At 47.6% G+C, this 13,910-nt stretch overlaps 1 protein-coding gene across 6 annotated transcripts in view; it reads right to left on the bottom strand.

Moving 5' to 3' along the window:
• Positions 1–13,910, bottom strand: part of IGSF9B (immunoglobulin superfamily member 9B) — a 154,380-nt gene that overhangs the window by 100,334 nt on the left and 40,136 nt on the right. For 5 of the 6 annotated variants that reach the window (XR_013213068.1, XR_013213069.1, XM_077249334.1 and 2 more), the window contains exons 11-13: positions 13,675–13,825; positions 13,227–13,350; positions 12,074–12,249 (exon numbers count right to left, since the gene is read on the bottom strand). Coding sequence is in view for 4 of the 6 variants with exons in the window: in XM_077249334.1 (XP_077105449.1) it covers positions 12,074–12,249; positions 13,227–13,350; positions 13,675–13,825 (451 nt within the window). In the remaining 2 variants the exon portion in view is untranslated. The remainder of the gene's footprint in view (positions 1–12,073; positions 12,250–13,226; positions 13,351–13,674; positions 13,826–13,910) is intronic. The other variant, XM_077249335.1, reaches the window with a different exon arrangement.

Here is a 13,910-nt window from a genome sequence, read left to right as displayed (position 1 = left end):
ACAGTGTGGTGCACAACCAATGTAAGTCTATGGGAGCCGCAGACTTGTTGTGCACATGCTGCGGAAAAAGCCGCACCGAAACGCAGCTTTTTTTTTTCCGCAGCATGTCACTTCTTTTGGCCGAACTGCAGCGTTTCTGCACCCTTAGGCCGGGATCACACACAGCGAGATACGGCCGAGTCTTGCAGGTTAAAACCAAGCTCTGGCACCGGCACTCCAGAGCGGTAAATGCACAGCAATACATGGAGCTGCACGCTCCGCTCCGGAGTGCCGGTGCCAGAGCTTGTATTTAACCTGCGAGACTTAGCCGTATCTCGCTGTAGTGTGACTCCGGCCTTAGACTTTCATTGAGTCGGGCACATCCGCAGCAAAACCGCAGATGTAAAAAAGATCTGCAGTTTAGATGCGGATGTGGGTCCGAGAAACGCTGCAGTTCGGGAGGATGGAAGTGTGTGGGCGGTGACTGTGTGTGTGTATGTGTATGTGTGTGAGGGCGGGGTCTGCGGGCTGTTCGGGTGGGTGCGGGACTGTGCGGGACTGTTCAGGTGTGTGCGGGACTGTTCAGGTGTGTGCGGGGCTGTGCAGGGGGTCTTTTGGGGTGTGTGTGCAGGCATCATCCGATGGGACTACAAGTACGCAGCATCCAATCTGCAGCTAATTCGGATTTAAGGCTACTTACACACTTCCGTCGGTACGGGACCGTCGCAAACCGTCAGCCCGACGTACCAAGGGACGTTGTGCTAAATTTAGCACAACGTGGGCAGCGGATGCAGTTTTACAACGCATCCGCTGCCCATTGTGATGAGCAGGGAGGAGGGGGCGGAGTTCCAGCCATGCATGTGCGGTCGGAAATGGCGGACACGTCGCACAAAAAAACCTTGCATTGAATGTTTTTTTGTGCGTCGCGTCCGCCAAAACACGACGGATCCGTCGCACGACAGATGCGATGTGTGCCCATCCGTCGCTAATACAAGTCTATGGGCAAAAAACGCATCCTGCAAGCACATTTGCAGGATCTGTTTTTTGCCCATAACGACAAATTGCAATGGAGCCCAGAAGACGGAAGTGTGAAAGTAGCCTAATCCAGACAGTGGACACGCACCCTACACTATTCATACATCTATCAATAGATATATCTATCCAGATATATCTATAGATAGATATATGAACAGATAGATGTATGCATCTATAGATCTATCTATATGTAGATCTGTCTATCCATTTCATCTATTATCTATCTGTGTGTAATTGAGTGTGGGTTGGACAAATGTAAAAGAGGAGGTTGGACAATAATGACATCACAAATCTTTTTTTTTGTTCAATAATATATCTTTATTTAGCTTTCAAAATCGCATACAAAAACGCACAAAAAAACGCGCAAAAAACGTGAAAAAATGCATCAAAAACGCAGCTGCGTTTGTTTTCTGCAAGGAAATGCAGATTTTGTGCAGAAAATTCTGCACCCAAATCTGCAACGTGTGCACACAGCCTAAAACTGACCTGCCATTATGATTCTACAGGTCATTACGAATTCATAGACACCAAACAACGTCTAGGTTATTTTTTATCTAAGTGGTGAAAAAAAATTCCAAACTTTGCTAAAAAGAAATAAAATAATTGTGCCATTTTCTGATACCCGTAGCGTCTATATTTTCTGAGATATCGGGTCGGGTGAGGGCTGATTTTTTGCGCGCCGAGCTGACGTTTTTAATGATACCACTTTTGTGCAGATATGTTCTTTTGATCGCCCGTAATTGTATTTTAATGCAATGCCGCGGCGACCAAAAAAAACATAATTTTGGCTTTTGATTTTTTTTTCTCGCTACGCCGTTTAGCGTCATGTAAATTTTTTTTTGTTGTATTGAAAACAGCTGACATGTTGCGGCTTTGAAGTGGGCTCACCGCCGAAGCCCACCTCAAAGCGGGGGATACTGCCAGCTGACGTACTATTCCGTCAGCTGGCAGAAAGGGGTTAATGAACAATATGTTTCAGTTAAAAAAAAAAAAAAAAAACTGGAAAAAAAAATGGCGTGGGCTCCCGAGCATTTTTCTGCGCCAGAGGGGGAAAGCCGACGGCCGGGGGCCAATATTTGTAGCCTGGGAAGGGGGTAATACCCATGGCCCCTCTCTAGGCTATGAATATCAGCCCGCAGCTGTCTGCGTAGCCTTTACTGGCTATTAAAATGGGGGGACCCCCCCAAAAAAAATGAAGTGGGGTCCCCCTATATTTTATAGCCAGAAAGGCTACGCAGACAGCTGCGGGCTGATATTCATAGCCTAGAGAGGGGCCATGGATATTGAACACCACCCCTCCCCCCCCCCCCAGCTACAAATACCAGTCCGCAGCCACCTGTAGGATGCGCCAATTCCGGCACTTAGCCCCTCTCTTCCCACTCCCGTGTAGCGGTGGGATATGGGGTAATAAGGGGTTAATATCACCTTGCTATTGTACGGTGACATTAAGCCGGGTTAATAATGGAGAGTTGTCAATAAGACGCCTATCCATTATTAATCCAATAGTAGTGAAAGAGTTTAAAAAATAAAAAAAGACATAGCCAGAAAAAAGTATTTTAATATTCATTTCACCATACTTACTATACTTCAGCGCTTGCAAAAAACGTAAAATAAACCGTATACTACCTGTCCGCCGTAGTCCAATTAATGAGTGTCCCACGATGATCTCCCCTATAGAACAGTGACATCGGGTGATGTCACTGCTCTATAGGACCCTCAGTGACACACTAACAGGAGACAATGGCTCCTGCAGTGTATCACTGAACTATAGTAACCTCTCAGAGTCTCATTTTATGGCAATTGCTGCGTGGGAAAATTTCTCACACAGCAATGCCAAAAGTGAGACTAGGGACTATTTTCTCACAGGGGCGTAGGGTGAGGAATACATTGTGGAAGGATACCTTCCATCATTGTGTTCCTGGAGCCCCTGGAGAGTGGTAGCATCAGCTGATGCTGCTGCTCTCCACGGGAGATCGTGGAGGGACACTCATTTTAATTGGATTTCTGCGGATCAGGGAGTATATTGTTTATTTTAATATTTTTTACAGGTGACACTGGCTTCGGGGATCAAGGTGACAAGTGATGGTGAGTATGTACTCTATGTTATATGTACTGTATGTCTATATGTATGTTGTATGTACAGTATGTACTGTATGTGGCATGTTGCATGTCGTCGCATGTTGCATGTCATCGCATGCTGCATGCTACCGCATGTTGCATGTCATCGCATGTCGCATGTCATCGCATGTTGCATGTCGTATGTTGCATGTCCCATGTCGACGCATGCTGCATGTCGCATGTCATCGCATGCTGCATGCCGCATGTTATCGCATGTCGCCGCATGTTATCACATGTCGCATGGTGCATGTCATTGCATGTCGCATGCTATCACATGTCGCTTGGTGCATGTCGCCGCATGTCTCATGCTGCATGTCATCGCATGTTGCATGTCGTCGCATTTTCGCATGCTGCATGTCATCACGTCACATGGTGCATGTCACCGCATATCGCATGTCTCATGCTGCATGTCATCGCATGCCGTATGTTGCATGTTGCCGCATGTTGCATGTCGTCACATGTTGCATGTCATAGCATGTCACATGTTGCATTTTCGCATGCTGCATGTCATCGCATGTCACATGGTGCATGTTTTCGCATGCCGCATGTTGTCAAATGTCGCCGCATGTCATCACATGTTGTCACATGTCGCATGCTGCATGTCATCACATGTTGCATGTTGTCACACGTTGCATGTCACATGTTGTCACATGTTGCATGTCACATGGTGTATGTTGTATGTACTGTATATGTGTGTATGTTTTTGGTTTGTTTTTTTAGATTCAACACATTAGCCGGATGATGAGACTACTACTGTCCCATCATTGGCTAATGTGTCACTCACTGTCACTGTAGCAGGCAGAGCCCGATGGGACTTGTAGTCCCATTGGACGATGCCTGCACACAGAGACACACACACACACACACCAATGACCACCTCCCCGCAGCAGACCCCAGCACGGCCAGGAGACCCAACGCAGACCCCTGGCGCTCGCACATACTGGCGCCGGCACGCAGACCCCCGGCGCTGGCACACAGACCCCCGCACATACCGGCGCCGGCACGCAGACCCCCGGTGCCCCCACATCCCTGCCTAGCCCCGCCCATCCCAGCACAGCGTGCACATCCTTGCCTAGCCCCGCCCGCAGCACAGCCCTACAGCCCCCAGCGCCGCCCACAGCCCAGTCACTCTTGATGAGTGACTGCTGACTGTGAGGCTGGGTCACGCCTGCTCATGACGTCACGTCAATTTCCAGAGTCGGGAAATTGACGTGACGTCGGCGGAAATAAGCGGCGGCTGCAGCCTGGGGGTCACGTGACCCGGACTCAGCCGCCAGCATAGCGTTGCTCACAGGCGAAAACAGCAACGGAAGGTATTTACACAATTCATTAGGGGCCCCTGGGGGATACATTGGGGGGGTTAATTGAAAGTAGTGGACAACCCCTTTAAATCCAGAAAATCACATTGTACGATTGTTACATAATTAATTAGCATTTTAATTGCATGAAATAAGTATTTAATACAACAGATGAACAAAACCGAATATTCGGTCCAGAAACCTTTCTTTGTAATTACAGAGGACAGATGTTTCCTGTAGATCTTGACCAAGTTTGCACACACAGCAGGGATTCTGGCCCCCTCCTCCATAAAGATCTTCTCCAGATCTTTCTGGTTTCGGGGCTGTTGCTGGGCAACATTGAATTTCAGCTCCCTCCAAAGATTTCCTACTGGGTTCAGGTCTGGAGACTGGCTAGGCCACTCCTGGACCTTGAAATGTTTCTTACAGAGCCACTCCTTCGTTGCTCTGGCTGTGAGTTTCAGGTCATTGTCACGCTGGAAGACCCAGCCATGACCCATCTTCAGTACGGTTACTGAGGGAAGGAGGCTGTTGGCCAAAATCTCGCAATACATGACCCCATCCATCCTCCCTTCAATACGGTACAGTCGTCATGTCTACTTTGTAGAAAAGCACACCCAAAATATGATGTTTCCCCCACCATGGTTCATGGTTGGGACAGTGTTCTTGGGGGTAGAACTCATTTTTCCCATTTCTACAAACACAGCGAGTGGAGTGGATACCAAAAAGTTCCATTTTTGTCTCAGCTGACCACATGACTGAGGACACGTTAATTATCCAGACGTCCATTTCAAGTAAGCCAGGAGGCATAGATTTATCTTAATTTTGACTTCATGTAGGTTGAATTGATATTTGTAAATTGATGAAGGTTTGTTATTTATCTCTTATATCAACTCCTACAGATTATTGTACGGTCACCTTTGCAAAATAGGGATGCAGAGTCACTAAACAATGAGGTTTGCTTATAATGTGATTACACATTATTCCAGGCCATGCAGTTTGTTGACTTGCAAACATTGAAGGATAAACTATAAGATGATGAAACAATGTGAGTTAATCTCTTAAGCTTTTTCCCCTTGACCTGTGAATGGTGTCTTGTAGAATAGTTAGGAACTAAAAAGGGGGATATGCCTGTGTAAAAATATACATCCAAAGGTCCAGAGAGCCAAAGAAGCAAAGACTCTTTACAAAACCACAGCCAGGAGCACGCTACAGGATAGCTGCCAGATCGTGGCTCCATTACGATGGACACAGATTTGCCATTCTACAGGTTGCCAGCTTAAGGGACCACGTTCCCGCCTGTAAGATTACAGATCTGCTCCATTGACCATCACTGAACAATGGATACGTTTGTGGAAGCCAAGATTTGGACCCACTGGTCACCTAAGCACAATGGATACGTTTGTGAAAGCCAGGATTGGGGCCAGTCAGTCACCTGGCTCCATGGAGATGTTTGTAGAAGCCAGGTTGCGAGCCTCCGGTCACCTGACCATGTGCCTCAATGGGCTGTCATCTTCCTAAGTTTGTCCTTACCTCTTCTCTGTTTGCGTGTCACAAGTGGGGGTGGTCTGCCCTGGAAGCTCTGAAGTCACAATTGCTCTTATCCCGGCAAGTCAGTGGAAGGGTGAGAGTGTAATTTTGCATCATATTGGGTATTTGATGGGATGGTTTTGTGTGTTATTTACCCATTTTGTGGTTCAATAAAGTATAGCCGCACTGTTTTACCCTCACCCTATGTTGTCTGAGTAGTATTATGCCCACACTAAACTAAGAGCGCGCATTCGGTGGCATGAGACATTGTCCATGCGGTTTCAGCTAGTGGACTAGAACACCCGTTGATTCTCATGCCTCCTCTGGATAATCCAGGTGGTCATTGGAGAACTACAAACAGACCTGGACATGTGCTGGTGTCAGGACTCTGATTCTCTGTTCACCTGTTGTGCTTTATTGCCCCTTTTCAAGATGTTGTCTGCTGCCTCACTTCTGCTCATGTGATCTGCCTTCCCTGTCTTTATAACCCTAGTTTGCCTTCCAGTCCATGCTTGTGTATTCTGCTTGAATCCCTGGCTCTGTGCTGCAAGATACTGCTCCTCTCCAAAAGATCCCATTCAGCCCTTCCAGCAAACATCACCAGTTCACCGTAGAAAGCAGTGTGTGTGTTCCTCTGCATCTGGTTCGGTCTCCACCTGGCTGCTTTGGACACGTAATGTCAGCCTGCTTCAGCTAAGTTCAAGTTGGTGTGCAGTGGCAGTATTTGTGACTGTTCTGGACTTCCTAAGAGACTCACAGCCCTGTACTGTTTTCAGGACTTTTATTCAGAGACTTCCAGCCTGTTCTGAACTTTGTCTTCTGAACATCTTCCCCTAGTGTGTGCCTCGCCCAAGAGACTTTGCCTGCAGCAGTGCTGCATATGAAGTACTTCAGTATCTCCGTTTTCTTCAATTGTTGGTCACTTGCTGCACCTGCATTAATTTGTGTAAATACAGACTTGTTACCATACACCTGTTCAGTTTACTCATTGTCTCAAGCCAAGAGGTTCCTGTGTGTTCCACTAGAATTGTTACAGCTGGTTTCAGCCGAGGGACCTTGCGTGCCCTCCAGGATTTTAATTCATGAAGGCGTAATGTGTTACCAACGATAATCTGTGATAAGACTGTGGCCCAGTTATTTTCAGGTAATTGACCAGGGCCTCCCATGTAGTTGAGTTGTAGATGATTCCTGAGCTTCCTCAAAATCATCTTTACGGCACGAGGCGAGATCTTGCATGAAGTCCTAGGCCGAGGAAGATTGACAATCATCTTGCGTTTCTTTCATTTTCTAATAATTGCGCCAACAGTTGTTGCCTTCTCACCAAGCTGCTTGCCTATTGTCCTGTAGCCCATCCCAGCCTTGTGCAGGTGTACAATTTTGTTCCTGGTGTCCTTAGACAGCTATATATTTAGTATTGACCATGGTGGAGAGGCTGGAGTGTGATTGTGTGGACAGGTGTCTTTTATACAGCTAACGAGTTCAAACAGGTGCAATTTATCCAGGTAATGAATGCAGAGGAGGAGGGATTCTTACAGAAAAGTTAACAGGTCTGTGAGAGTCACCATTATTGCTGGTTGGTAGGTGATCAAATACTTAAGACTTATCACTTATGTAGAGATAGATTTAGTGGGTGCTCTTGTCCACTGGCCTGGATGTCTTAAGAAAGACTGCATGGACCAGGTCTCATACCACTGAACACCCGCTCTCTCCCAGTGGACAGAACACTAATCAGACAACACAGGCTGAGGGTAACACAGTGTGGCAGTAATTTATTGAACCACCAACACACAATAGCAAACAGAACATTCCCAGCAAATATCCAAGATGGAGCAAATTACAGTCTCACCCTTCCGCTGACTCGCCAGGATTAGAACCGTTTCCAGCAGGGCTGTGGAGTCAGAGTTGAAGTCAGAGCCCATTTTCGGTATAAAATCGACTCCTAAAACATATAATAAATTGGGTACAGTAGTTCAATACAGCTTGTGGGGAATATTTTTTTTCATAAGAATTTGGGAAAGTTATGAAATGTCCTATAAATGTCTGTCCTATTCCTAATCTAAAGGTACCGTCACACTAAGCGACGCTGCAGCGATAGCGACAACGATGCCGATCGCTGCAGCGTCGCTGTTTGATCGCTGGAGAGCTGTCACACAGACCGCTCTCCAGCGACCAACGATGGCGAGGTCCCTGGGTAACCAGGGTAAACATCGGGTTGCTAAGCGCAGGGCCGCGCTTAGTAACCCGATGTTTACCCTGGTTACCAGAGTAAAATGTAAAAAAAACAAACACTACATACTTACATGCGTCCCCCGGCGTCCGCTTCCTGCAATGACTGAGCGCCGGCAGTAGCAGGGCACAGCGGTGACGTCACCGCTGTGCTGTGGTTTCACTTTCACTTTGCGGCGCTCAGTCAGTGTGGGAAGCAGACGCCGGGGGACGCATGTGAGTATGTACTGTTTGTTTTTTTTACATTTTACGCTGGTAACCAGGGTAAACATCGGGTTACTAAGCACGGCCCTGCGCTTAGTAACCCGATGTTTACCCTGGTTACCAGTGTAAAATATCGCTGGTATCGTTGCTTTTGCTGTCAAACACAACGATACACGGCGATCGGACGACCAAATAAAGTTCTGAACTTTATTCAGCGACATCACAGCAGGATCCTGATCGCTGCTGCGTGTCAAACTAAACGATATCGCTAGCCAGGACGCTGCAACGTCACGGATTGCTAGCGATATCGTTTAGTGTGACTGTACCTTAAGGTCTAAACTCTTAGCTGAGATGAATTTGCGCTGCAGTTTATGTTCATGATAAGTAGTGAAGCTCCTCCTCTATAGATAAGGGGAAAAATAACAAACACACAGGGAAGGAAAGCCTACATTCATCTCAGAATTTCTGGAGTGAACAGGAAAGCAGGATTAAGGCAAGTACTTCCTAAAGCATATCTAAACTTTCAATAAACTGTGCATAAATCAATAGTCCAGTATAGTTGTCTCTGTATGCTTGATGTTTTAGTTTGTTTTTCCTCTTAGCTCATGTTTGGAGAAATTAGCTGCTCTGATGACTTATATACACTATACATAGAATATAAGGGGAAAAACTGTTTTCTAACATCTCAAATTCGGATATACAGTAACAGGATCAATGAGGACATGTATATTTGTGTGTGTGTTCTGCAATATGATTCAACACAAACATGCTCCCTCCCTCCTCCCCTCTTCATAGAATGTGAAGAAATATGATGTGAAGCATTTAGTGAGCTGTACCCCGAGACAAGCCTGACATTGAAAGTTCAGAGTAAAGCTATCTAACACATTTTACAAACTTTATACTTATCTGTCCTATTGATTTAAGCAAAGATTGTTTCATTTCTATCCCAAATTATACAGTGCATGAGTCCCTATTCTTCTTACAAGAACTGCAATATACTTTTTTTTTTCTTACAGGACAAAATTTTGAGAGCGAATATACATAACTACAAAATGTCTAAGAAGCATCTTATGAAGTCAGCTATATTTGAGCATTTCAGAGACTCAAGATAATAAACATTTTGTGTGTCATTGTATAAGTGACCCAGATGAAAACAAATGCTGTGATGCCAAAATCACTGCATACTCAGGCAGGCAGGCAGTGGTAAAAAGCTCCTTCAACAGCTTCCAATCTAAAAAGACATTTACAACGCTGCCATTTACAACGGACCCTGGGACGCGGGCTGCAGCGTTTCCGGGTCCGTCACTGCTAGCGCAGATAGAGCATCTGCTAGCTCTATCTGCGCTAGCAATGTGACATATCGGCACTTGCGGTAACAGCAGCCCGTTAACGCATGTGTTGAATGGGCTGCTGTTAACGCAATGTGAACCTAGCCTTAGTGTAGAGAGGTCGTTCTCCAGCCTTAAAATAATTAGATCCGATGTGAGGTCATCTATTAAGGAGGATCTGATGGAGGCGATACTATTTCTCAGAACAAATTCATAAAATGCACAAATGCTATTCAGTACGTTTTTTTGATGAAAACTGTTTTTCCCCCCCACTTACTGCAGAGTGTGCAATAAATTGTAAATATTAAAAAAATAAAAATAAATTGTTCTAAAGTTGTATTCCAAAAAAATATATTTCATGTTCTATCTAAATGGCTTGATTATTGTATCATACTAATGATTAAAAGCATGATATTACCATTTTACTACTGTAAATTTATCACTTACCGTATTTTTTGGCATATAAGACGCACTTTTTCCCCCCCAAAAAAGGGGGGAAAATGGGGGGTGCATCTTATATTCCCAATGCAGGCTTACCGTGGACCGTGGCGGCAGAGGTGTGGAGATGAGCAGGCGCAGTGAGCGGGGTCCCTTTCCCCGGTGAGGTGATGCAGCAGCCCCGGTAATGCAGCAGAGCCGGGTGAATCCTGTTGTTATCGGTGCGCGCGGCCATCTTCCTGAGGCCGCGCGTTCGCAGATGGAGCTCTGCTGCCCGGGGCTTCAGGAAAATGGCCGCGGGATGCCGCGCGTGCGCAGATGGGGATTCCGGCGGCCATTTTCCTGAAGCCCCGGGCAGCAGAGCTCCATCTGCGAACGCGCGGCCTCAGGAAGATGGCCGCGCGCACAGATAACAACAGGATTCACCCGGCCCTGCTGCATTACCGGGGCTGCTGCATCACCTCACCGGGGAAAGGGACCCCGCTCACTGCGCCTCCTCATCTCCACACCTCTGCCACCACGGTAACAACAGGATTCACCCGGCTCTGCTGCATTACCGGGGCTGCTGCATCACCTCACCAGGGAAAGGGACCCCGCTCACTGCGCCTCCTCATCTCCACACCTCTGCCACCGCGGTAACAACAGGATTCACCCGGCTCTGCTGCATTACCGGGCTGCTGCATCACCTCACCGGGGAAAGGGACCCCTCTCACGCCATACCTCTCACTGTGCCTCCTCATCCCAACACCTCTGCCGGTAACCACTGCTGCAACCCTCCCATGGACACCAGGCCGTGGCGTCGCCCACCTAAGCAGGAAGGGACCCTGCTCAGGTGCACACCGTACCGCCTCACCCCACCTCTGCCGACACCATGCCTCCTGTGACCCTGCTCTGCCACCACCAGCCCACAGGTAAGATACTGTAAATTCGGACAATAAGACGGACCCCCATCTTATAAAAAATCTTTTTTTCTGCAATTTTCACCCCAAATTTGGGGTGCGTCTTATGGTACGGTGCGTCTTATATGCCGAAAAATACGGTAAACTTAAACATGAGCCATGTATGAGGGAGTCGGGTGTCATGGAAATTGAGGAGTTGGAGGTTTGGCTTACCAACTCCACAGCCCTGGTTTCCAGGGCCAAGTACCCCCACCAATGGCTCCCCACTTTTGGCGGGCCCACACAGTAAGGAGGCAACGACAAGCTTAGGATGCTAACAGAGAGAAGTGAGATATGTGGTCAGGTAACCCTATTGTCCCAACTTGGATCCTTTAAGACGTCTCTGGGGTTTCAGTAATGGTCAATGAAGCAGCTCTGTATTTCTTCAGTTGGAGTGATGATGCCGCCATGAGTTCTGTAATGTTGTAGACTCCCTGAACACAGGCACATCATTCTTTTTATAGGTCACAACTTCCAATTCAGTCATTCCACCACAGGCTCGTGGGAAGGTGGAAGGAGGACATCCCTCACTGCTGAAGTGTTCAAACAACATTCATAGATGGTCCTTCACATTGCAGAGAACCAATGGGTCATCAACAGGTTAACAAACATTCAAACATTGTTCCTTCATTTCCCAAAGATAGTAGAACAATGCTAGGACTGCAATACAAGGACAGATACAAAAGCTAATGAGCAGCCGTCAACAATGATTGCCACATGAACTCTAGCTCATGTCCCTGGGCATACTGACATCATATGTCTGGATAATTCAGATTAAATGTGATGTCGCCACAACTTACAATGTGATTTTCTGTTTTTTTATATTTAGATTTTGTCTCCCACAGTTGAGTGCGTCTAAGATAAAAATTACAGACCTCTCCATTCTTTGTAGGTGGGAAAACTTGCAAAATCGGCAGTGCACAAAATACTTATTTTCCCCACTGTATACAAACACACTGTGCCGCAGAATTTGCCTCACCCAGGGTCCGCACCGTCACCACCTCGCTGAATGAGCTTGTCCCCAGCTTATTCTGAGCCAGAACACTGAACTGGTACTCAGTCTCCGGATCCAGGGAGTCCACGAAAAGCGAGTTTGCCACACCAGCCACCGGTATGGACACCCAGTCATGAGGCCCAAACTGGGCACGCTTCACCCTGTAGGGGCCACAGAGCATACATAACATGACCATGGGACCCCGACAGAGAAGAGACTGGAGCCCAGGACAGACGTCCTCACTGACCTCGAGAGTATAGAGAAGAGATGAACAAAAGAAAGTGTGACCATCACCTTCTAGTGTAGAGCGCACACCACCTCCTAGTGTAGAGTGGACACATCAAGTCCTAGTGTAGAGCGGACACATCACCTCCTAGTGTAGAGCGGACACATCACCTCCTAGTGTAGAGCGCGCACACACCACCTCCTAGTGTAGAGCGCGCACACACCACCTCCTAGTGTAGAGCGCACACACCACCTCCTAGTGTAGAGCGCACACACCACCTCCTAGTGTAGAGCGCACACACCACCTCCTAGTGTAGAGCGCACACCAGTCATCACCTCCAGTGTAGAGCGCACACCAGTCATCACCTCCAGTGTAGAGCGCACACATCAGTCATCACCTTCTACTGTAAAGAGCACACATCAAGCATCACCTTCTACTGTAAAGAGCACACATCAAGCATCACTTACTAGTGTAGAGCGCACACATCACCTCCTAGTGTAGTGCGCACACATCAGAGTGTCATCACCTTCTAGTGTAGAGTGCACACCAGTCATCAACTCCAGTGTAGAGCGCACAGTCATCACCTCCAATGTTGAGTGCACACCAGTCATCACCTACAGTGTAGAGCGCTCACATCATTCATCACCTCCAATGTAGAATGCTCACCAGTCATCACCTTCTAGTGTAGAGCGCACACACCAGTCATCACCTCCAGTGTAGAATGCACACCAGTCATCACCTCCTGGCAGATACTTTGGCAAGCTTTACAACGAGCAGTGTGTGTCTGTGTGTCTGTGTGTGTGTGGGTGGGGGGGGGGGGGGGGGCTGAGGGTCACCAGGTCACATCCCCTTAACAGTAAGAAAGTCACATGACAGAGGAGAGAAAGCTGCAAAGCATGCTGGGTGACTCACAGAGCGCCGTACCAAACTGAGAATGTCTGCTCAAGTCCTCCATCGTAGCCCGGCTCCCAGGACACATTGGCCGCATTCATGGACACCAGGATACGAACACCAGAAGGAGCATGAGGACTGGTGCCTGGAAAGGAGGGTCCACAAGGGTCAGAAAGCCCCCAGAAGAAGCAAAATGGTCTGTGCAAAGGAGGCATATGTGAGCTACAGGGCAAGTCAGAGGCGGAGACAACGGGGGCCACAGGGCAATTTGACAATGTTGTCAAGACCTCGACTTGCAGTCAGTGAAAGTTGGAGGAGGTTGCAGACCCTGAGCAGCGTCCAGGCTTCTCACAGATATCAGCCAGGATAAGAGAGATCTGACCACCTACCATGTAAGAATTACTCAGTGACCAGGACCGATCTTACAATGCCCTGACATAAAGGCCCTCTTAAAGACCCTTGTACTCACCAATGACCGTGAGGTGGGCGCTGGCAGTGATGCTGGTCACCACATTACTGGCTACACATTCCCATTCTCCGTGATCGTCCTTACTGAGCGAGCGAAACTGTAAGGAGCCGCTGGGCAGCACGCTGTGCTTACTGGAAGAGGGGCGCCCCACCTGCAAATAGACGACACAGAAAAAAACTGGCAGAGGGCAAGCTACGAAACAGAGAAAAAGAGACTGCGAGAGAACATCTCCCCGA

The sequence above is a fragment of the Ranitomeya variabilis genome, chromosome 4, assembly GCF_051348905.1.
Source record: "Ranitomeya variabilis isolate aRanVar5 chromosome 4, aRanVar5.hap1, whole genome shotgun sequence".
Lineage (NCBI taxonomy): Eukaryota > Metazoa > Chordata > Amphibia > Anura > Dendrobatidae > Ranitomeya > Ranitomeya variabilis.
Note: the sequence above shows the minus strand (reverse complement) of the source record. Positions and strands in the feature narration are given on the sequence as shown.